The sequence below is a fragment of the Rattus norvegicus genome, chromosome 1, assembly GCF_021556685.1.
Source record: "Rattus norvegicus strain SHRSP/BbbUtx chromosome 1, alternate assembly SHRSP_T2T, whole genome shotgun sequence".
NCBI classification, from domain to species: domain Eukaryota; kingdom Metazoa; phylum Chordata; class Mammalia; order Rodentia; family Muridae; genus Rattus; species Rattus norvegicus.
The window spans coordinates 156,324,071-156,345,677 of record NC_141534.1 but is presented as its reverse complement, the minus strand read 5'-3'; the positions used below and the strand labels follow the sequence as shown (position 1 = coordinate 156,345,677).

The window sequence follows — 21,607 nt, the reverse complement described above, 5'->3', positions numbered from 1 at the left end:
TTAAGCCTTGGTGGCTGCAGGACATCTAGTGATTGGCACTTGTGGGTCTCACCTTTGGATCTTTGTAGCACCTTCTGTAATTTTAGCTGTCTAATTTCTGCCACTGGTCCTGAGAAACTTCACCTTCTTGTAGCTGCTTGGATAGGCCTGGGGCTAAAACCAGGAGCTCTTCTGTTCTTTGTGTAATCAGTTTAAACCACTATGGTGATAAAGACCGCAAGGGGTTAATACAAGATCATGTGTAAGATGCCCTTTATTTGGGCCTGATATTGAAATACCAAGGATAATAGACCAGAGTGAAGTCTTCTGTAGACTAACCTGAGAAGTCCTGGGCATATACCCAAAAGATGCTCCAACATATAACAAGGACACATGCTCCATTATGTTCATAGCAGCCTTATTTATAATAGCCAGAAGCTAGAAAGAACCCAGATGTCCCTCAACAGAGAAATAGATACAGAAAATGTCTATCTACACAATGGAGTATTAACTCAGCTATCAAGAACAATGACTTCATGAAATTCATAGACAAATGGATGGAACTAGAAAATATCATCCTGAGTGAGGTTACAACATCACAAAAATCACACATGATATGCACTCACTGATAAGTGGGTATTAGCTCCAAAGTTTGGATTACCCAAGATACAATCCACAGACCACATGAATCTCAAGAAGGACGACAACCAAAGTTCAGATGCTTCAGTCCTTCTTAGAAGGGTGAACAAAATTTTTCATAGGAGGAAATACAGAGATAAAGTTTGGAGCAGAGACTGAAGGAAAGGCCATGACTGTCCCACCTGGGGATCTAGCCTATATACATACAGCCAACAAACCCAGACAGAGCCTGACAAATATAGAGGCAGATGCTTGCACCCAACCATTGAACTCAGAATGGGGTTCCCATTGGAGGAAATAGAGAAGGGATTGAAGGAGCTGAAGGGGTTTGCAACCCCATAAGAACAACATTACCAACCAACCAGAGCTCCCAGGGACTAAATCACCATCCAAAGAGTACACATGGACAGACCCATGGCTCCAGCAGCATATGTAGTAGAGGATGGCCTTGTTGAGCACCAATGGGAGGAGAAGCTGTTGGTTCTGCCAAGGCTTGACCCCTCAGTGTAGGAGAATGTCAGGTCGGGGAGGTGGGAAGGGGGTGGGTGGGTGGGTGAACACTCATAGAAGCAGGGGTAAAGGGGATGGGATAGGGGGTATATGGATGGGAAATTGGGAAAGGGGATAATATTTGAAATGTAAATAAAAAATAACCAATTAAAAAAAAAAGCCTGATAGGGAGTATGCCATGCTGTGCACAGGTTACATAGGCTGCTACACAGAGCAATTTTCATCTTTCTCAGGCCTTATATAACAGGCCAGTCATAGGCCTCATAGAAGAGCAGACAGTGGCTCTTATTGTACCAATCACAGAGATTTTGTGATTTCACCAGGGGGATGTTGTCCCATCCTGAGTGGCTGCTAGGGGAACAGAGTCACCCAAAATTCACCAAGGCTTGTCTGCCTCTGAATAGTGTTCAAAGCTGGTACAACTTGCCTGTCATTCATGACTGGAGCAAGTTGTCTCTGAAGTTTTTTTTTTTTTGATTCTTTTTTTTTTCGGAGCTGGGGACCGAACCCAGGGCCTTGCACTTCCTAGGCAAGCGCTCTACCACTGAGCTAAATCCCCAACCCCGTCTCTGAAGTTTTAAGAAACTGTTTACCATTCTCATTTCTCTCTCAGCTGTTTCTGCCCATTCCCACTGCATGACAGACTTGTGCCTCTGGAGTTGTATGCCCAAATAAACTCCCTCTTCTGTAGTTCCCCTGGTCATGGTGTTTTATCCCAGCAACAGAAAATTAGCTAATACAGATGGGAGGGAGGCCTTTTCATCCGGAGAGGATGCATATCAAAAGATGTAACTCACGGTGGAGGGCTTGCCACTTGCCCTAACCCTGCACTGCACACACAAGCACTCAAGCACCCAGCTACATCCTCAGCCCTGCTAGTATTTATTACCATCCTGTTAACCACCGTCAATTCTTTTTTATATTTCTGATATTTCTCATCACTGAAAAGATTAATTTTAAATTAAAATAGCTAAAGACCTAATATGACAGACACCTCTCCAAAAAGCATGTGCAGATGCTAAACATACACATCAAAGGGTGGTCCGCATCATGTTCTAGGAACTGCAAGCTGGAATGATGCTGAGATGCTGCGTCCTGTTAAATGCCCCAAGTCTAGAGTAGCATTGCCAAGTGCGGGTGACGCCATAGAGCACCAGCAGCTCTTGTTGGCAATGCAAAACAGTCAAGCTTCCCCGGAAGAGAATTCGAAGCTTTTCACGAAACCAAATATACTTAAACATTTAGGATGAATAAATACTATTCATCGCTTAAAAAAATGAGCTATCAACCTAAGAAAAGGAACCTTAAATACATGCAACTAAGTGACAGACGCTAATCTAAAGGGACTATGTATGATGTGACATTCTAGATAAGGGAAAACTGGTAAGACAAAGTTTGCCAAGTGGGGGGGGGGGTGAAAGGAATGCACAGGTAGAGGAGACGATTTTAGAGCATCAAAATTCCTATGTATGGCACATCAAAATTCTATATACACAGTACCGTTAGACTATTCCTGTTTGACATGCTTAGGACCAAAAGTGTCTCAGATTAAGGATTTATTTTTATTTTAAAGTTATTTCATAGACCTTGCTGGCTAGCTGCCTTTAGTATGAACATCTGAAATCCAAAGTGTTAGAAAATCTTAGACTTGGGCCATGACTGGCTCTCAAAAGCCTTAGACTTGGGCTGTGACTGACTCTCAAAAACCTTAGACTTGGGCTGTGACTAGCTCTCAAAAGCCTTAGATTTGGGGGTTTTCAGATTAGCGATGTTTATCACATGGATGAACACATCATTGTGCATTTGTCCAAATACCAAACATTAAGAGTGAACCCTATTATAGACTATGGACAATGTGGGTTTGCCAGTAATAAAAAGGCACCATTGGCTCTCTCTCCCATGTGCCTTTCTTTCTTTCTCCCTTCCCTACCCCCATCCCCCTTTTCCCATGGACTTCCCTGGCTTCTGGTTTTGGGGGTCCATGAATTCATCCAAGAGCATCTTCCCAATAAACTCTGTGTGTATACACACACACACACACACACACACACACACACACACACACACACACACACACACAGATTCATACATACATATATACGCACGCACACCACTGTGCTGTAGGATGTTGGAGTAAGAAGCATTAGGTTGGGTTGCGCTGGGTGGCTGGGTGGCTGGGTGGCTGGGAGTTGAGTGGGAAGTTTTTATACTTTCTGTTTAGTTCTATTATGAAACTAAAGTTGCCCTTTAAAAAGTCTTTTTGAAAGAGAAAAATTGAAATGACCTGTGTGTGAGAGGACTGAGAGACCTGGGCAAACTCTTCAGCAATGGAGGATGTTTGTTTGCAGCACAGATGAATGGATAAGCAGATGGATAATCTCACAAGGTGTGATTACAGAGCCACGAGAAGAAGGATTTCCACATGTGCTGCACCATGAATGACACTGGCCAGTTACGAAACGAAGAACAAATGGTTCCACTTCCGTGAAGTACCTAGCATCAATCACAGGAACAGAAGGGAAGCGGTAGTTATCCAGGTGTGTGTTAGGGGGAAGGGTATGGAGGAAGGTTCAGTTTTTCAGAAGAAAGATTTGGGTATTGGCTGGAAACAATGTAAATAAACCTAATACCTTTGTATTTATTCTTAGAAGGGTTAAGATCTTAAATTTGTGTCTGTGTTTTCTAATTAAAAATACAAAAATAGGCCAAAAGTTACTATTTGTAATGTCAGAAGTGTTGTTTATCCACTCGGCTTTTATTGGAGTTTCACTAGGGTCTATTGGCTTGTTGGCTTCATTTTTAGGTTATACGAACACGTACATGTCAAGACCAGGAAGGGGGGACAGTACAAGCAGCTGCTTGCTCATGGTTAAGTTATTCTTGGGGAACTCAGTGAGAAGTCAAGACGGAAAAACTGCTGGGGTCTTTAGGTAACTGCTTTTCCGTATGCAGTGTGGGAGGGCCCGAGGATAAAGGCTCACTTTCATAATTGATGGCAGACCTGGGGTGTGCGTGGACAGAAGTGAAGGGTAGAGGAACCGAGAGAGGAAGGAAAAACAAATGAATGGGGTTTTAGAGAGAGAGAGAGAGAGAGAGAGAGAGAGAGAGAGAGAGAGAGAGAGAGAGAGAGAAGCTAATGGAAACCTTTCCTTTTGAGAGTCCTGAGAACCGTATTAGAGCAGCCCTGCCAATGCTGTAAACTAGACATGCTACATTTGTGAGGAGCAGTGCTGGGGACGTTGCTAAGGGACCCCTAGGAAGGCATGGCCACAAAGTTTCATGGGGGTGGTTCTGAAACAAGGCCTGGAGAGTAAACTAAAAATGATGGAATGATAAAAAAAGTTCAAAGGATTATAGTAAGAACTCAAAATCTTATGTGATGTTTACATTTACACAATATTAGAGCATCTGTCTCTTTCATTGAAAGAAGTGCATATGCATTTGATTATGTTTAATATCCCAGATTTGTGGTACGGCGATGTGGAGACAAAGATGAGGAAATAAATAAGAGACAGTTTTCCCTTGTGACCTCCTGTAGTATGGAAAACAGATGTTGATATAATGAGTATATGATGCTAAAAGTGCGGACAAGTTCCTTTGGGACCACACGAAATATCATTTGTAAACTCTTTGTGAGAGATATTATCTTTTCAAGTTTTTAATTATTCTTTTTATGTAGTTCTGGCTCCACAGATATCCTCCTGCCTCTACTTCCTGAGTGCTGGGATTAAAGAAGTGTGCCACCATTGGCCCACTGGTTTTTCAAGTTTTAATTCTGTGGCTGGGGATATGGCTCTGTCTAGGAAGGGCTTGCCAGGCAAGCATAAGAACCTGAGTTTGATTCCTAGCACCCAAGTGAAAATTAGGATGTCACTGCTGTCAACGTGACAGAGTCTAGAAGCACCTAGGAGGTGGGCATTTGGGTGTGTCTGAAGGGATTATCTTGTTGGCTTGACTGAGGTGGGAAAAGCTTCCCACTGTGGGTAGTACCATTTCCTGGACTGTGTAAACAGACAAAGAGAGCTGAGCAGAATCACGAATTCATTGCTCTCTTCTCTGCCAGCCATGGGAGCAACTGCTTCAAGCTCCTGCCTTGGCTTCCTTGCCATGACGGACTGCACCATAAACTGAGCTTAAATACATGCTTTTCCTTGGAAGACACTTTCGCCAAGACAGCAAAAGGAAATGAAAGAATGACACCATGTGTGGTAGCATCTGTTTGTGACCCTGCCACCGAGAAGGTAGAGTCAGGAGGATTTGAGTAGAGAATTAAATAGGGGTCATGAGAGGGCAGGCTGGAGAGATGGCTCAGTGGTTAAGAGCACTGACTGCTCTTCCAGAGGTCCGGAGTTCAATTCCCAGCAACCACTTGGTGGCTCACAAACATCTGTATGGGATCTAATATCCTCTTCTTGAGTGTCTGAAGATAGCTACTTATAATAAATAAACAAACAAATCTTTAAAAAAAAAAGAGAGAGAGAGGGACATAGGGCCATTGAGGATAAACTGGTCCCTTGTGGTCAGCCTTGGACCCTACCTCCTATTTCCCTGGTAACACTAAAAAGATAAACATCAATTTTGTTATTCCTTAGGCTTCCTAGTCACAAAAATGGGTTGTCTCTGGTCTTGGGTAAAAGCACGACTTTCTGATCTGTTCCAAAGATTAAAACATTACATATTGTTGCCTCGTTTCTTAAGAGTTAATCCAGTTGGGCCTGTCAATCACATGGCCTGGAGTCTATCCCCTAGGAAAGTTGATTTAGCTGTGAAAGTGTTCAAAATCTCAAAGGGACCCTTGGCTCCAGCGGCATATGTAGCGGAGGATGGCATTGTCTGGCATCAATAGGAGGAGAGGCCCTTGGTCCTGTGTAGGGGAAAGCCAGAGAGCATTGAGATAGGAGTGGGTAGGTGGGAGTGGAAGCATCTTCATAGAAGTAGGGGGATGAGTAAGGGGTAAGGGACAGGTGGAAAGGGGATATTATTTGAAATGTAAACACATAAAATATCCAAGAAAAATAAAATTAAAAAAAATCTCAGAATACTAATTGTCTTCCTAATGACATACCATAATTATCCTTCCCAGAAGTCTCTCTGTGAAGACACTGAGAGGAGACTGTCCACTTTCTGAGTCCAAATTCAGGAAAGCCTAACTTTCCCCTTCTGTCTCTCTTCTTTCAGATACTGCCCAGATCCCAGGCTTGCTTTCCCTAGCAGTCAGGACGTTCTCAGTGTCCTTTGAGCTCCCCAGTCCTTTGGTTTGTCATGTGCCTGTCTGCAGACCTGCATTGCTAAGACGTGCCTTTGTAAGACCTTAGTTCAAAGGACATAGCTTTCTCTTCTCCATCTGTCCTGGGAACCGTTGAGATCAACGGTTTGTCTGCTCTTTCCTTTTAGACTAGACTCTTTTGAGTCTGTTTCTGAATTTTTTTATTAACAAGACCAGAAACTAGGGGCTGGAGAGATGGCTCAGCGGTTAAGGGCATTGGCTGCTCTTCCAGAGGTCCTGAGTTCAATTCCCAGCAACCACAACTTTCTATAATGTGATTTGATGCCCTCTTCTGGCATGTAGCTAGAGTACTCCTGTACTCATAGACATATAAATAAACAAATCAACCAGTCACTCAGTTAATCAAGACTTAGAACACAAAAAGGGAATCTTAATTTTCCCAGTAATGTTGGGTATCCTGCTCTATCATTCTCTTTCTTATTCCCCAGTAAGGTCTCTCGCTAGGGACCTGAATTCTGCTTCTCATGCTTGTACAGGCAGTGCTCCTCACTCTCTGAGCCATACCTCGGCTCCAGGTTCTTTTCTGGAGGTATTAGGTAGTCCTTACTAGAACCAGAGCTGCTCCTCACTAATGCGTCAGCTGAATTCTCCCGAGCCATTTGGTGTCCAAGGTGGAGAGCAGCATTTGGCATTAACTGATCTCTCCTTCACCTTGCCTGAGAGCCAGGTAGGGCTGCATGCCTAAGCTGTCGGGCACCAGACATCTCAAGAACAAATCTTGCTTCTGTTCTCTTTACGCAAACCACTCCTCGGCACCAGATGCAGTTTCAGCCCCTTTGTATCTCATAAACTCTTGCTGGACATTCCCACTGGACGTGTGCATGCGCGCCTTCCCCCATCTGTGTTGTATCTATATGCTCCTCTGGGGAGGAAGGATCTTTATGGGGGTTGGGGGTGGGGGAGAGCAGGGACAAGCTGAGGAGTCCTTTCTACCTGCAGCTGCTTTTCTCTTAAAGTAAAAGGTTTGCCGTGCTGTAAGGTGGATTAATTTCTCTCTCAGAACCACACGATCTAATCTGCATTAGGCAAGTCTGGCTAATCTTCCCACTGGTACTTGTTCTTCCTCTGGTTTTCGAAGGATCATCGTGTTAACAGCATGTAGCCACGTGGGTAACTTCAGCTCGGATTTAAAATAGGCCTCTTTAATCTGATTGCGATGTGGGAGAGTGGATAGCCTGCCTCTGTTGACAGCACTACAATAGTCTGACATTTAGTTCTTTTTATAAATTTGTAAGCAACAAGGTCACAGATGTTGGAGTGAGTTAATTTGAGGGAGTTATTGGAAGTCCGTCGGGGACGCTACCTAGTGGGAGAAGCTGCAAGGGTCAGAGAGGTAGGAATAGAAGGAAAGGTGGGCCGTATGAGCCTTGACAATTCAATTGGTAGAGAGGGAAGTGTGCCATCTCTGCATGTCTGCCTTCCAGAGTCTTCTGCAGACTGTCTGTGTCTGAACCTCTGAATCACCTTCTCATGTGAGCTTTGGTTGCGTACCTGGCCCGTGGTCCTGCTGAGTCAGGGAGGGTAAGGACTGTTCGCTTCAGCTTCTGAAACACAGTGTGATCACAGAGAAATTTTTCCCACTAGACTGTGCATAACACGGATGTGTGAGTTCCAAAAGGACATCTGGGTGTTCTTAAGGAGCCAGAACACTGCAAATGCACGCCAGTGTATTTCTACCGTCAACCAACTAAAAAGGGGGGGGGGAGAGGGGAGGGATGGAAGACTTAGGATGTGAGGAAACGAGAGGAGGGGGAGAGTGAAAGAAAATAGGAGTTGAGAGAAGACTGCTTGGCCTCACTTAACACACTCATGCAGACCACGGCGGCTCCCTCCCCCCCCCCTTTTTTTTTGCTCTTTCAAAAAGCTTTATTTTTACTTGGTCTGAGACCTGGAAGAGGCTCCAGGGCGGTTACAAAGCTGCCTAGTGGCTTTAGAGGTTCATTCGGGTGGAGGTGCTGAGGCGGCCGGTGCAAAGCAGAGGAGGGAGCCCCTTGGAAGGCACAAAGGCCTAGTCGTGCTTCAGAGTGAGGCACTCAGAGAGATACTCGCCCAGAGATGCCTGGGCCACGCCAGTCTGCGCTGGTTGTGGCCCTGCCACCCTACGGAGGTTGGTCAGGTGGTTGCCCATCTTCTTGATGAGCTTCACCTCCTTATCCAGGAAGTGGCTTTCCAAGAAGTCACAGAGGTGAGGGTCTATGCGGGCAGAGCCCAGGGCGTGCAGATTCAAGAGGGCCTGGTTCAGGTTCTTCTCCTTGGCCAATTCGCAGAAGAAGTGGCCTACGCCCTCCAAAGCCACGTCATCCCGATCAAAAAAGAAGCCCAGAGAGAGGTAGGCCCGCAGGTGCAAGTTGACCAGGCGGTTCACGGCAGCTTCCACTTCGGTGGAATAATTCTGACGAATCTGAGAGGTCATGGCTGATCCGGAGTATGGAGCTAACCGCGAAGACGGGGCTGGCTGGTCCTAGGAGCCGAAGACAGCAAGGAGATGGTCCCGGAGGCTGCGACTGGAGAGACTTGTAAGGCGGCTGGAAGTGAATAAAGTGGGAGTCCCCGGGTCTGTTCCGTCCAAACACTGTTGAAGCAAGATACAGATCCTCGGGATCTCCAAAGCGCTGCCGGCTTTTCCCCCTCTTAACTATGGTTTTCAACCTTCCTAGTGCTGCTGTGACTCTTTAATACAGTTCCTCATGGTGTGGTGACCCACAACCATAAAATTATTTCGTTGCTGCTTCATAACTGTAATTTTGCTACTGTTATGATCATAATGTAAATGTCTGATATGCGGCTACTGTGGGGGTCGTGGCTCCCAGGTTGGGAACCGCTATGACTAAATAGGATTTTACGAGGTTGAGTACAAATTGGGCAATCCAGACGTAGTTACCGTGGTTCACCACCAGGTGGTGGCTTACAGAGGGAGGGTATGCAGGGATCCTGGCAAAGTGCGCACTTAGCAAGCTTGCTTAACTAGACGTTCAAGAAACACTGAAGAAATTCAAGTCGCGAAGAGGGTTACTGAACCCAGCTGTACAGATGGGCAGAGGAAGGTTCCTAATAATATCCGAGACAAAGGTGGGATAGAGGTTGGAACGAGAACTCCAATGTAGGAAAGAATCCCAGATGGTGGTGGCTCACTCCTTTAATTCCAACACTCAAGAGGCAAAGGTAGACAGATCTCTGGAGTACAGTCTGGACCCTAGAGTGAGTTTCAGAACAGCCAGGACTTCACAGAGAAACCCTGTCTAGAAAACAACAAGCAAGCAAGCAAACAAACAAGCAAGCAAACAAACAACAAACAAACAAATGGAAATCAATGAAAAAAAAAAAAAGAAGCCATGAATTGTAAGAGAGCAAGTAGGGGGTGTATGGGAAAGTTGGAGGTGGAGGGTAATGGTGGTGTAGTTATATTATCATTTCAGAACATCAGCAACAGCAACAACAAAGGAAGAGAAGGTAAGCACTCCAGGTCTGTAGAATGCATGGATTTAGATTAAATTGTGGTGCTTTTATTGTCTGGCTTTCATCAGGCTTTCAGATCATAGGTAGGGCCCAGACCTTGGGAAGGGGCTGTGTGGAATAACTACCTTGGTTATCTCTCTAATAATCCCCACCACTGGGAACTGGAGAGATGGTTAAGAGCTTTTGCTGCTTTTGCTGAGGATCAAAGCTTGGTTCCCAGCACCTATATCAGGTGTCTCAGCCTGCAACTCCAGCTATGTAGCTCTGGCTGTCCCGGAACTTGCTATGTACACCAGGCTAGCCTCAAACTCAGAGAGATCCTCTTGCCTTTGCATCCCTAATACTGGGATTAAAGTCATGTGCCACCATGACCAGCCCAAAAATAAATCTTAAAATAAACACCAGCATTCCCATTGCTTTCCTGGGGCGACCCTTGTTTCCTAAGTTCCCTACTTTCTCATCCGTTGTCTCTGTTCAGCTGTATTGGACTCATTGCAAGGCAAGTGGTATTATGTTATATAGGAGGAACTGCAGATGCTCATGGAGCACTTCAGAGTGTCTTAAAGAAGAATAAGAAAAGCCCTCGATCTGTAGAACGGAAGCTCCACTCAACAGCCTACTTCACATGCTCTTCACTTGCTCACTTAGTGACTGATTATTTATTATGTATTCTTCTCTCTTATATTACATCTCAGTCACAGTTTCCCCTCCCTCCCACCTTTCAGCCCCTTCCTCCCCTCTCCTTTCTCCCCCAAAACCCCTCCTTCCCTGTTTCCTTTCAGGAAAGAGTAGGCCTCCCAGGATATCAATCAAACATGGAATAACAAGTTACAATGTGACTAGGCACATGCCCTCATACCTAGGCTGGACAAAGCAACCCAGTAGGGAGAAAAGGATCCTAAGAGCACTTTAAATCATCAGAGACAATCCTCACTGCCACTGTCAGAAGTCCCTCAGGAACACCAAGCTACACGACCATGACATTTATGCAGAGGACCTAGGCCAGACCCATACAGACTCCCTGATTGTCACTTCAGTCTCTGTGAGCCCCTATGAGACCTGCTTAGTTGATTCTGTGGGGTTTTTTTTGTCCTGACTCATCTGGTACCTATTATCCCCTCCTCCCCCTTCTGAGGGGTCCCCAGCTCTGCCTAATGTGTGGCTGTGCATCTTTACATCTGCTCCCATAGTTGCTGGGTGAAGCCTGTCTGATGACGATTGTGCTAGGTTCTGGACTCTCAGTGTGTCAGAATATCATTAGGAATCATTTAATTGACCTTCTATTTTATGGTCAGTTGTGTTTGCTTCTATCCTAGGTCTCTGGGCTATGCAGCCTCTGGGTCCTGACCATCCAGATAGTGTCAGGCATGGGCCTCAAGTTGGATAGTGGCTGACTGTTTCTCCTTATTAGGTTTGAAAGTAGGAGACAGGTCTGACTGTACAGCTTTAGAGTTCTGTTTGCTTCCCCTCCTTTGAGAGCATTTCAGAGACGGTGTCCTGACTAGAATATTAGCCACCTACGGTATATCAACTGGGGAGTGTCCGAAGGGTCAGAGCACTGGATCAGCCTGGAGGTTACAACACTTGGTATGACAAAGAAAGCCCTGGGATGCAAATAAGGGAAGCCACTAAGGTGAAGCAGCAAGTCACAGGAAGAACACGAATCTAAGAGTGCAGCTGACTCCCTCCAGACCTTCTACCTAGCAGAAACATTTTAGCAGGTCTAGAAACAGTCACTTCAACAATTTAAGATTTTTAAAATCTATCCCTCCCTCCCTCCCTCCCTCCCTCCCTCCCTCCCTCCCTCTCTCCCTCCCTATTCTTCTCCCTCTCCCTTCCCCTCCCCCTTTCCTCTCCTTCTCCCTCTCTTACTCTCTTTCCCCTCTCTGGAAATCCAACTCAGGGCCTCATGCATGAAAGATAATACTTTGCCAATAGAGCTATATAGCCAAACTCTGTTTTCCTGTTGAAGGAATCAGAGAAAGAACTGGAAGAGCTTGAAGGGGCTTGAGACCCCATATGTACAACAATACCAAGCAACCAGAGCTTCCAGGGACTAAACCACTACCTAAAGACTATACATGGACTGACCCTGGACTTTGACCTCATAGGTAGCAATGAATATCCTAGTAAGATCACCAGTGGAAGGGGAAGCCATGGGTCCTGCTAAGACTGAACCCCCAGTGAACTAGACTGTTGGGGGGAGGGCGGCAATGGGGGGAGGGTGGGGAGGGGAACACCCATAAGGAAGGGGAGGGGGGAGGGTGATGTTTGTCCGGAAACCGGGAAAGGGAATAACACTTGAAATGTATATTAGAAATACTCAAGTTAAAAAAAAATGAAAAAAAAATGGTGCACGTGTGCATGTGTGAGAGAGAGGGGGGAGGGGGAGGGGGTGGAAGGGAGGGAGGGGGGAGGGAGAGAGAGAGAGAGAGAGAGAGAGAGAGAGAGAGGGGGGGGGGGTTGGAGGCCACAGGACAACCTGTGAACCTGTGAGAGTTGGCTCTCTCTTTCTACCACACTGGCCCTGGGGACTGATCTCGGGTTGTTAGTCTTGGTGACCTGCACTCTGATCCACTGAGCCATTGCTGATCCCACAATGGACTGGTTTTACTCTCTCCTTGTAGAGCCTGTGTTCTCCTTCCCTGTTCCCTTCCCTTAGATGTTAGACTTTAGGACTTTCTCATGCTCCACTCTTGATCCTTTTCTATTTCTATCCACACCACATAACATTCTTCTGGACTGCAGTGTGGGCAGTTGGAAACAGGGAACTTGTTCTGATCTTTGTAATAGTATCCTTTATTTGCCTGATGCATTTGTCATCTCTGAGTCTTACTGCCTCAGTCTGCTAACTTAGGCCTGGCCCTGGAAGCGTCTAGCCTCTGTATAATCTTATCTAGGCCTAGAGTGTTTTCTATCTCTGAAAGGTAATGGTGAGTAAGCTTACTCTTTCTAAATCTGAGTTCTGGATGTCTGACTCAATTCAGCTGTTCTGGCTCAAACTCCTCTCCAAGCTGACTGATTCAATCTGGTGTCTTTCTCTGCCTCTCCAGAAATGCTCTGCTTGGCCTCGTATGTTAGTTATTTGGCAATCTGTTCTAATCTTCTGGCTTCTTTGTATTCTCTGACTGTTCTGTCTTCTCTTGTGTCTAGCCTTGTTCTCTCTCTGCAATCTCTGTACATCTGTCCCAGAAAAACTGAAAAGCTCTCAGGGAGAACTTTTCCTCGGGATGGAGACCCTCTAACTCTAAAGACCAGACCGAGACACCACAGGATGTAATCAGCAAGAGGATTTGGTTTATTGTCGGGATATACAGGCACAGGCACCTGTGGGCGCTTCAGTCACTCGGGGGACTGGCGCACCCACGGAACCAAGGATGGGCTTTTTTATAGGATTTTGGGGAGCAGAAGCAAGCATACAGAAGCAGATGTATGGTTACAGGGATATCATTGGTGGATTTTAATGTTTTTTAGTTATCTTTTTGAAACATAACGGCTGACTCGGCCCCCAAAGGGTTTAGCCCGGGGGCAAGTTTCTTAGCTACCTTCCTGAAACATAACGGCTGACTTAGCCCCCCAAGAGTTTAGCCTGGGGGCAAGTTTTCTAGCTATCTTCTTGAAACATAACAACTGACTCGGCCCCCCAAGAGTTTAGCCTGGGGGCAAGTTTCCAAGCTACCTTCTTGAAACATAACAACTGACTCGGCCCCCCACCAGGGTGTGGGACCTCTCCCGGGGCTTTTTCTTATTGTCAGGTGCTCAACCCCAGTCATCCTGTTGTCAGGCCTTTAACCAAACATCTCTTGTTTGGCAGCCGCTGTATATTTAGTGTTCTAACCTTTTTCTGAACCAGTCATTTTAAGTATAGCCTTGTAAAATGGCGTTATTGTTGTTAAGCTGGGGTCTTTTATTCCCCCATTTTTTTGTTAACTTTGAGTGAAATCTTTCACTCAACTTGGTCAAGAAATTTTTGTCTCTTGTTGTCTCAGCCTATGGTACTGTTGCGTCAGTACGAGGGTCTGAATGACTGAAAGTCTATCCCTCATGAACTGTACCAGCCTATTAAGGATGTAGGGTCCAAAAAGAAGAATTAGGAGAAGAATAAGTAGGGGTCCCATCAGGGTAGACAGGAGGGTAGCAAACCAAGGGGATCGGTTAAACCACCCCTCGAACCATCCCTGTTGGGAATCAAACAGTTTTTGTCTTTGGGCCAGGCGTTCTCGAAGCTTAGCCATATTATCTCTTATTATTTTAGTATGGTCTGTATAGAAACAGCACTCTTCTTTTAGAGCAGCACATAATCTACCCTCGCGGAGGAACAACATATCTAGCCCTCGTCTATTTTGGAGGACCACTTTAGACAACGATGTTAAGGACTTTTTTAATGTACTCACAGACTCTTTTATAGCTTTAAGATCTGTATTTATGGCTGTTTGTAACTGACGGAAATGGCCAGTTTTAATGAGTGTAGTGGTCCCGGTCCCTATACCCGCGGCCACTCCCCCCAAGGTGATTCCTCTTAGGAGTAAAGCTAAAGTCAGGGTGGCAGGCTCTCGTCGAAAATGAGTCTGTTTTTCAAAAAACGAGTATATATACTCGGATTCATGGTAGGTGACTTTGGGCCAAATTTTTATTAATATATAATAGTCAGAGGATTGGTTGAGGACTGTGGCTGAGATACAGGGTGTTAGTCCGGTATTGTAGGCCCAGTATGTGCCTTTTGGGGCTGTCAGGAAGTAGTTTTCGATGGGAATCTTTTGAGTGGTGTTGTAGAGGGTCTGGTGTGTGGGGGGTACATTCCCCAAGCAGAGCCCTCGTCCCGAGACCTCGGGCAGAGTTAGTCTGTGGCTGGGGGTATTGGCACAACTGTCTGGGGCAGCAGTCAGGTTGGTGTAATTTCTAATGACTGCTACCCCTTCATAATAGGGCGGACCGGAAACGAGACACAACCAGCACTCCTGAGTCCTAAAAGGGTCTGAATAGTTGAGAGCCAGATATGTACCAGCCACCAAATTGAATAATCGATCCCCGGTGCCTGGCGATGGGGAGATCAAAATGGTGGAGCCCCCCGTTGTGGAGAAGGGGCTTGTGGGAGTACTACCAGGGGCCTGGGTGACCTTAGGCAATGACGGGGGTTGGGCTTGTGTCGGGAGCGAGGGAGGCTTCTGATCTGGTAGAACTGGGTTGGGTCCAATGGGTCGAGTGGCCAGGGGAGAGACTTGTCTATTTAGAGAGAACAGACCCACCGGATCGGTCCCTGTGACGTATAAGCGCAGGCCCCAAGATTTGGGCCCGTCCCAGGTCGCTCTTCTACCTGAGTCGGTGAAGTGGAGGACGAGGGGATTGTATTTCGCGTCCCGTTTATACAAGGTGTAAGGAGGCCGACCGTCTCGTTTCAGAGTTATCAGGTCCCAAGATGAGGATGGCTTTCAATACGCATCCCCAGTAGTCTCACATCCCCACTGGGCACAGTACCCACTCTCCGGCCCTCCGCACTGCCGGCTCACTCTGTGTCCAGGGCAAACGTAGATCTCTTTGCTGTGGGAAGCCGGACCGCAACCATAGTAGGTGGTTGAGGGATGCCAATTATGGGTAGTGCCAGGCTCTCACTTGTAGTCTATCACATCACAAAGGTCAAAGTATAAGGGAGGGAAGGCATCGGCCAGTGTCCCCCTTACGGAGGTAGCATTAGCCAGCCTTCCTGTCATGAGATTAGTGACTATCTAGGTAATGTTATAAATGTGGTGGGGGCTTATTCCCCCACTGACTCTAGGCCACAAAAGGACTAGGAGGAGCCACGTAGGAGTTTTAACTTTAAGGGGTTTGGAGTGCGCTGAACTCTCTATGTCTGGGGTGTAGTGTTGTGATTAGTCAATTTCTCAGACCGGACTGTCTTGACGTGTGATGTGTGGATCCAAGCCGCGACTCCGTCTACCTTTAGGGCGGTCGGGGTAGTCAGGAGGACGGTGTAGGGTCCTTTCCACCGTGGCTCGAGATTCTTGGTCTGGTGTCTGCGCACCCACACGGTGTCTCCAATCTGGAACGGGTGTGGCACCACCGGATGTTTAAGCTCGTCCTGGTAAGCAGCGGCCAAAGGTCTCCAGACGTCTTTCTGCACAATCTGTAGGGCCTGTAAATGGGCCCTCAGAGAAGGGCTGTCAGTGAAATCAGCAATGTTTGAATCAAAGAAATGGACAAATGGGGGTGGTGTTCCATATATTATTTTAAAAGGAGTTAGACCATGGGGGCCCGGGGTATTCCGGGCCCGATAGAGAACTAGGGGAAGGAGGGTCACCCAATCCTTTGAGCCAGTTGCAAGCGTAAGTTTGGATAAAGTCTCCTTAATTGTTCTATTCATGTGTTCTACCTGACCTGAACTCTGGGGTCTATAGGCACAATGTAATTTCTAATCAATCCCCAGCAATTTGGCCACCAACTGACTTACGTGGGAGACGAAAGCGGGCCCGTTGTCCGACCCCAACGCTTGAGGCATGCCATACCTGGGAAAGATTTCCTCGAGGAGCTTCTTGGTGACCATTTTTGTAGTCTCGTGTTTTGTGGGGAAGGCTTTGACCCATCCTGAGAAGGTGTCTACAAACACTAGGAGATACTTGTATCCATATATACCTGGTTTAATTTCAGTAAAATCAATTTCCCAATGGATGTCGGGACGGTGTCCCCTAGGACGAACTCCTTGTCCAATCATGGTCTTTCCCGGGTTAACCTGAGCGCACGCTTTGTAACTCTCAGTCACCTTTTGTATCGCTTTGTCCCGATTTAAAAACCACAGATTTATCTCTTTTTGATCTAGTAAGGTTTTCATCTTTTTAAACCCCAAATGGGTTAATTTGTGTAAAAAAGAGATCAATTCAAAAGTCATTTTTATTGGCATAACTGTCTTTCCTTTGTAGACCCACTGTTTTAGTTGAGGGTGGTAGATGGCCCCCATTTTTTCTAGGAGCTCTATGTCCTCATGGGCATAAACCCAACTGGTTTGTCCCACTGGTGGGGGCGTGGGTTGGTCTGGGCTATTTAAGGGTAAGATTTGTTTGCTCATGGCCACTTCTCGCGCCGTGGCATCGGCCAGCCGGTTTCCTCGTGCCTCTGGGTTGTGCCCCTTCTGGTGTCCTGGACAATATATAATACTCAGTCTTTTGGGCAAGAATAGGGCTTCTAAGAGGGCCAGAATTTTAGCCTTATTTTTAATATCTTTACCCTCAGATGTGAGCAGCCCCCGCCTCTGGTAGATCTCCCCGTGGATGTGTGCCGTGGCAAAGGCATAGCGGCTGTCTGTATATACATTTAGCCTCTTACCTTTTGTCATCTTGAGCGCCTGAGTCAAGGCGATGAGTTCAGCCCGTTGTGCGGAGGTACCAGCAGGCAGGGCTTTTGTCCAAATTATTTTGTCCTCCGTAGTGACCGCAGCTCCAGCCTTTCGCTCTCCCTCTGCCAAGAAGCTGCTGCCATCCGTGTACCATGTGTGGTCAGCATTCTGAAGAGGCTGGTCCGATAGGTCCGGCCTGGTTCCATGTACTTCTGCGAGGATTTGTAGGCAGTCATGTTGTTTTGCCTCCTCTGGTAGAGGAAGCAAGGTGGCAGGATTGAGGGCGACTACGGGCCCAAACTGAACCCGTTCTGCATCCAGTAACAAGGCTTGGTAGTGGGTCATGCGGGAATTAGAGAGCCAGCGGTCTGGGGGCTGCTTTACCAAGGCCTCCACTGCGTGGGGTGCTAGGATGGTGAGTGGCTGTCCCAAAGTCAATTTTTCAGCATCCTTGATCAGGACAGCAATAGCAGCCACCATCCTTAGGCACGGTGGCCAGCCGGAGGCCACAGGGTCCAATTTCTTAGACAGGTAGGCTACAGGGCGTTTCCAGGGTCCCAACCTTTGTGTTAGGACCCCTTTAGCATACCCCTGTTTCTCATCGATGAACAGTTCAAAAGGTTTGGTAATATCAGGGAGACCCAAGGCAGGGGAGGACAATAAGGCCTGTTTGATGTTTTTAAATGCTTTTTGCTGCTCTGGTCCCCACTGGAAGAGCACCCCCGGTTTAGTGAGGGGGTACAAAGGGGCTGTCATTTCAGCAAACCCAGGAATCCAGAGGCGGCAGAATCCCGCTGTCCCCAAGAACTCTCGTAGCTGTCGGCCATTCTTGGGGGCAGGGATGCCGGCCACAGTCTGTCTCCTGGCCGGGGTCAGCCATCGCTGTCCATCCCGTAGCTGGTAGCCTAAATAAGTAACCTGGGTCTGGCAAATTTGAGCCTTTTTGGCAGAGGCTCGGTAGCCCAATTGTCCCAAAGTCTGTAAGAGGGATTCAGTTCCCCGTTGGCATGCAGTTTCAGAAGTGGCCGCTAGGAGGAGGTTGTAGGAGTATGAGGGTGGGATGTTGAACCCTAAAGTCAGCTAAGTCCCGATGTAAGGCCTCATCAAAGAGCGTTGGGCTGTTTTTAAACCCTTGAGGCAGTCTTGTCCAAGTTAATTGTCCTGAAAGCCCTATTTCAGGGTCTTTCCACTCAAAGGCAAATAAGGGTTGGCTTTTCGGGCTCAGCCGGAGGCAAAAGAAGGCATCTTTCAGGTCCAAAACCGTATACCAAGTATGTGTAGGGGGCAGTGTACTGAGCAAATTGTAAGGGTTTGGAACAGTCGGATGAATATCTTCTACCCTCTTGTTGACCTCTCTCAAGTCTTGTATTGGCCTATAATCTCCAGTGTCGGGTTTCTTTACAGGCAGAAGAGGCGTATTCCAAGGCGACCGGCAGGGAACTAGGATGCCTTGATCCAGAAGCCTCGTAATGTGAGGCCTTATGCCTTGATAAGCTTCATGTGACAGAGGGTATTGTTTTATGGAGACTGGAGTTGCAGTGGCCTTTAACTGTATAATTAAGGGGGGCTGTTGGAGCGCCAACCCCATCCCACCAGTCTCTGCCCAAGCCAGTGGAAAATTCGTGACCCAAGTGCCTATTTCTTGGGATTGTGGCTTGTCCTGTCCCAGTTTATATAGTCTATATTCATCTTCTAATTGTAGGGTTAGAACTTGAAGGGGAGTTCCGTGGGGGCCAGTTATTTGGGCCCCTCCTTCCTCAAAATGAATTTGTGCTTTTAGTTTGGTGAGCAGGTCACGGCCCAGCAGAGGGTACGGGCAGTCCGGAACATGTAAGAAGGAATGGGTCACCTTACCGGTAGCCAGCTGAACCCGGCGGTCCGTAGTCCATCGGTATTGTTTCTCACCAGTAGCTCCTTGTACCCAGGCCGTCCGGTCGCTGAGTTGTCCTGGAGCTTGAGTGAGGACTGAATGCTGGGCTCCTGTGTCTACCAGGAAAGTAACCGGCTGCCCCCCAACTTTAAGCGTTACCCTGGGCTCAGGGGGGGACTCCTGGCCCTGACCTCCCTAATCTTTATCTAGAGCCAAGAGGGAGGTTCGTGGTCGAGGCTTTCGGGGTCCGCCAGGCTTCTTGGGGCACTCTCTGGCCCAGTGTCCTTTCTCTTTGTAATAGCCACATTGATGTTTATCCAGCTTCAGCCCCTTTCGAGCTCCCCCCCTATCTCCCTTCTTTTCTTGGCCCTGAACTATGGCGGCCAAGATTCGACTTAGTTCTTTGTTTCTTTTTTTATCTCTCTCTTCTCTCTCTCTGTGAACTCTATCTTCTTTTTCTTCTTGTGTCTCTCTCTTATTAAAAATCCTTTCAGCTTCTTTAAGTAAATCCTGTAATGTATAGCCCTGTAAATTTTCTAACCTCTGTAACTTAGTCCTGATATCTGGAGCAGCCTGCCAGATGAAGGACATAGAGACACTCGTCATTTGTCCTGGGTCATCTGGGTCATAGGGAGTGTACATACGGTAGGCCTCCTTAAGTCTCTCTAGAAAGGCGGAGGGAGTTTCCCCTGCTTCTTGTAATACCTGTTTTACCTGAGCCAAATTAGTAGGGCGTCGTGTAGCCCCTCGGAGACCCGCTAGAAGCAACTGGCGATAAAGGCGTAGGTGTCCCTTACCTTCGGCTGTATTAAAATCCCAGTTTGGTCTCTTAAGTGGGAATGTAGCATCAATTTCCTCAGGCAGCTGGGTGGGACGCCCATCATCTCCCAGAACATGCTTTCTGGCCTCTAGGAACACTCTTTGTTTTTCTTCTGAGGTTAAGAGAGCCTGTAAGAGCTGTTGGCAGTCATCCCAAGTAGGCTGGTGGGTAAGTAAAACAGATTCTATTAGGTCGGTGAGTGCCACCGGATCTTTGGAGAAAGAAGGGTTGTGTTGTTTCTAATTGTAAATGTCAGCTGCTGAAAATGGCCAGTATTGGGTCTGGCCACCGGTTCCCTGTCTAAGTGGAAAAGCCTGGGAGGTTGTATCTGGCATCACCTCGTGCTTATTGCGCAATCTCCCTGCGACAGGGGAGAAACCCTTATCAGACTGTGGCCCGGCAACTGATCTGGCCGGCAGCTCTGTCTCCTCCGTTTCAGCCGGGCCTGTAGGTAAACGATATGGGGGAGGAGGATCTTTAGAGAGAAGATCTATGAGAGGGGAGTTTGAGTCTGCCGGGAGGACAGGTTTCTTAGAAGGCTCTGATTTAATTAGAGTGGGGTAGAGAGAGGAAGACGGGGCCAGCAAACCGGGCGGGGCCGAGGGGACAAGCTGGGGGTTGAGGGGAGGCCAATTCGGGTCCACGAAGGGTTCCGCCCAAGGAGGGGGGTATAAGGCAAGACTCTCTCAAGTGATAATATAAGGAACCTGGTCAGGATGTCCGTGGACGACCCGATCTTTAACCTGTAAAATAATGATCTTATTAAATGTGTCATTCACTGGCCATCCGGCTCCGAAGGTGGGCCACTCGGATGTGCAGAGAGTCTGCCATTTTCCTTTTTTAACCTCGACGGACTGGTTGTGTGCCCGGTCGTGGACGTCTTTCCAATGATCAAGAGTGAGACTTAGGGGCGTTGTTAGGGACTGTCCCATGTTAGTTCTAAGGAAGATTAGAACACAGAGAAAACAAACAACACCAACAGTCAAACAAACAACAGACAGGCGTGCTGCACGGCTTTGGTACCAAACTGAAAGCAAAAAGTCAGATGGAGGTGGCAAAGGTCCGGGGCCCTCTGAAAGCCAAAACTACAGACAGAGGTGCCGTTAGTCCGGATCTTTCTCCTCTCCCAGATTGGGCCCCGAAAATTCGGGCCCCAACACCCTTGGAACGTCTTCCAGGGCTGCGGGGCGAGAAGTCCGAGCTCGTCAGCTCCTTCTTCGTCCCGCCCAAATTCCAAACAACCTGGCTGAGCGCTCACAGAACAGACCTGGCTGAGCGCTCACAGAACAGACCTGGCTGAGCGCTCACAGAACAGACCTGGCTGAGCGCTCACAGAACAGACAGAATAAGGTAGAACGAGACAAAATTAGACAGACAGACAGACGTCGGCCGGCTTACCTCCCAGTGGGTGGTCGGTGGTCCCTGGGTGGAGGATCTCCTTTCCCGGCCAATGCACCAAATGAAAAGCTCTCAGGGAGAACTTTCCCTCGGGATGGAGACCCTCTAACTCCAAAGACCAGACCGAGACACCACAGGATGCAATCAGCAAGAGGATTTGGTTTATTGTCGGGATACACAGGCACAGGCACCTGCGGGCGCTTCAGTCACTCGGGGGACTGGCGCACCCACGGAACCAAGGATGGGCTTTTTTATAGGATTTTGGGGAGCAGAAGCAAGCATACAGAAGCAGATGCATGGTTACAGGGATATCATTGGTGGATT

General features: G+C 47.5%; 2 protein-coding genes across 2 annotated transcripts; both read right to left on the bottom strand.

Moving 5' to 3' along the window:
- Positions 1 to 8,313: 8,313 nt before the first annotated feature.
- Positions 8,314 to 9,032, bottom strand: LOC102549852 (ferritin light chain 1-like). The gene has a single exon (XM_087601287.1). The coding sequence runs from the start codon at positions 8,826 to 8,828 to the stop codon at positions 8,424 to 8,426; it is 405 nt and encodes a 134-aa protein (XP_087457413.1). The 5' UTR covers positions 8,829 to 9,032; the 3' UTR covers positions 8,314 to 8,423.
- A 6,342-nt stretch (positions 9,033 to 15,374) lies between these two features.
- On the bottom strand, positions 15,375 to 20,817 carry LOC148007753 (uncharacterized). Its single transcript, XM_087603711.1, has 6 exons — positions 20,593 to 20,817; positions 19,780 to 20,046; positions 19,050 to 19,181; positions 16,626 to 17,903; positions 15,891 to 16,001; positions 15,375 to 15,488 (listed from the first exon to the last, which is right to left on the bottom strand). Exons 1-6 carry the CDS (start codon positions 20,815 to 20,817, stop codon positions 15,375 to 15,377), a joined length of 2,127 nt encoding a protein of 708 aa, XP_087459837.1.
- Positions 20,818 to 21,607: the final 790 nt, after the last annotated feature.

Bases quoted from the DNA above. Each gene is read 5' to 3' on its own strand.
- LOC102549852 (XM_087601287.1), bottom strand. From the start codon at position 8,828: ATGACCTCTCAGATTCGTCAGAATTATTCCACCGAAGTGGAAGCTGCC.
- LOC148007753 (XM_087603711.1), bottom strand. From the start codon at position 20,817: ATGGGACAGTCCCTAACAACGCCCCTAAGTCTCACTCTTGATCATTGG. The intron at 20,047-20,592 runs GTTCCTTATATT...CTTACCCACCAG, and splicing joins TCCACGGACATCCTGACCAG to CCTACTTGGGATGACTGCCA. The intron at 16,002-16,625 runs GTGACTGAGAGT...GCCCATTTACAG, and splicing joins GGGACAAAGCGATACAAAAG to GCCCTACAGATTGTGCAGAA.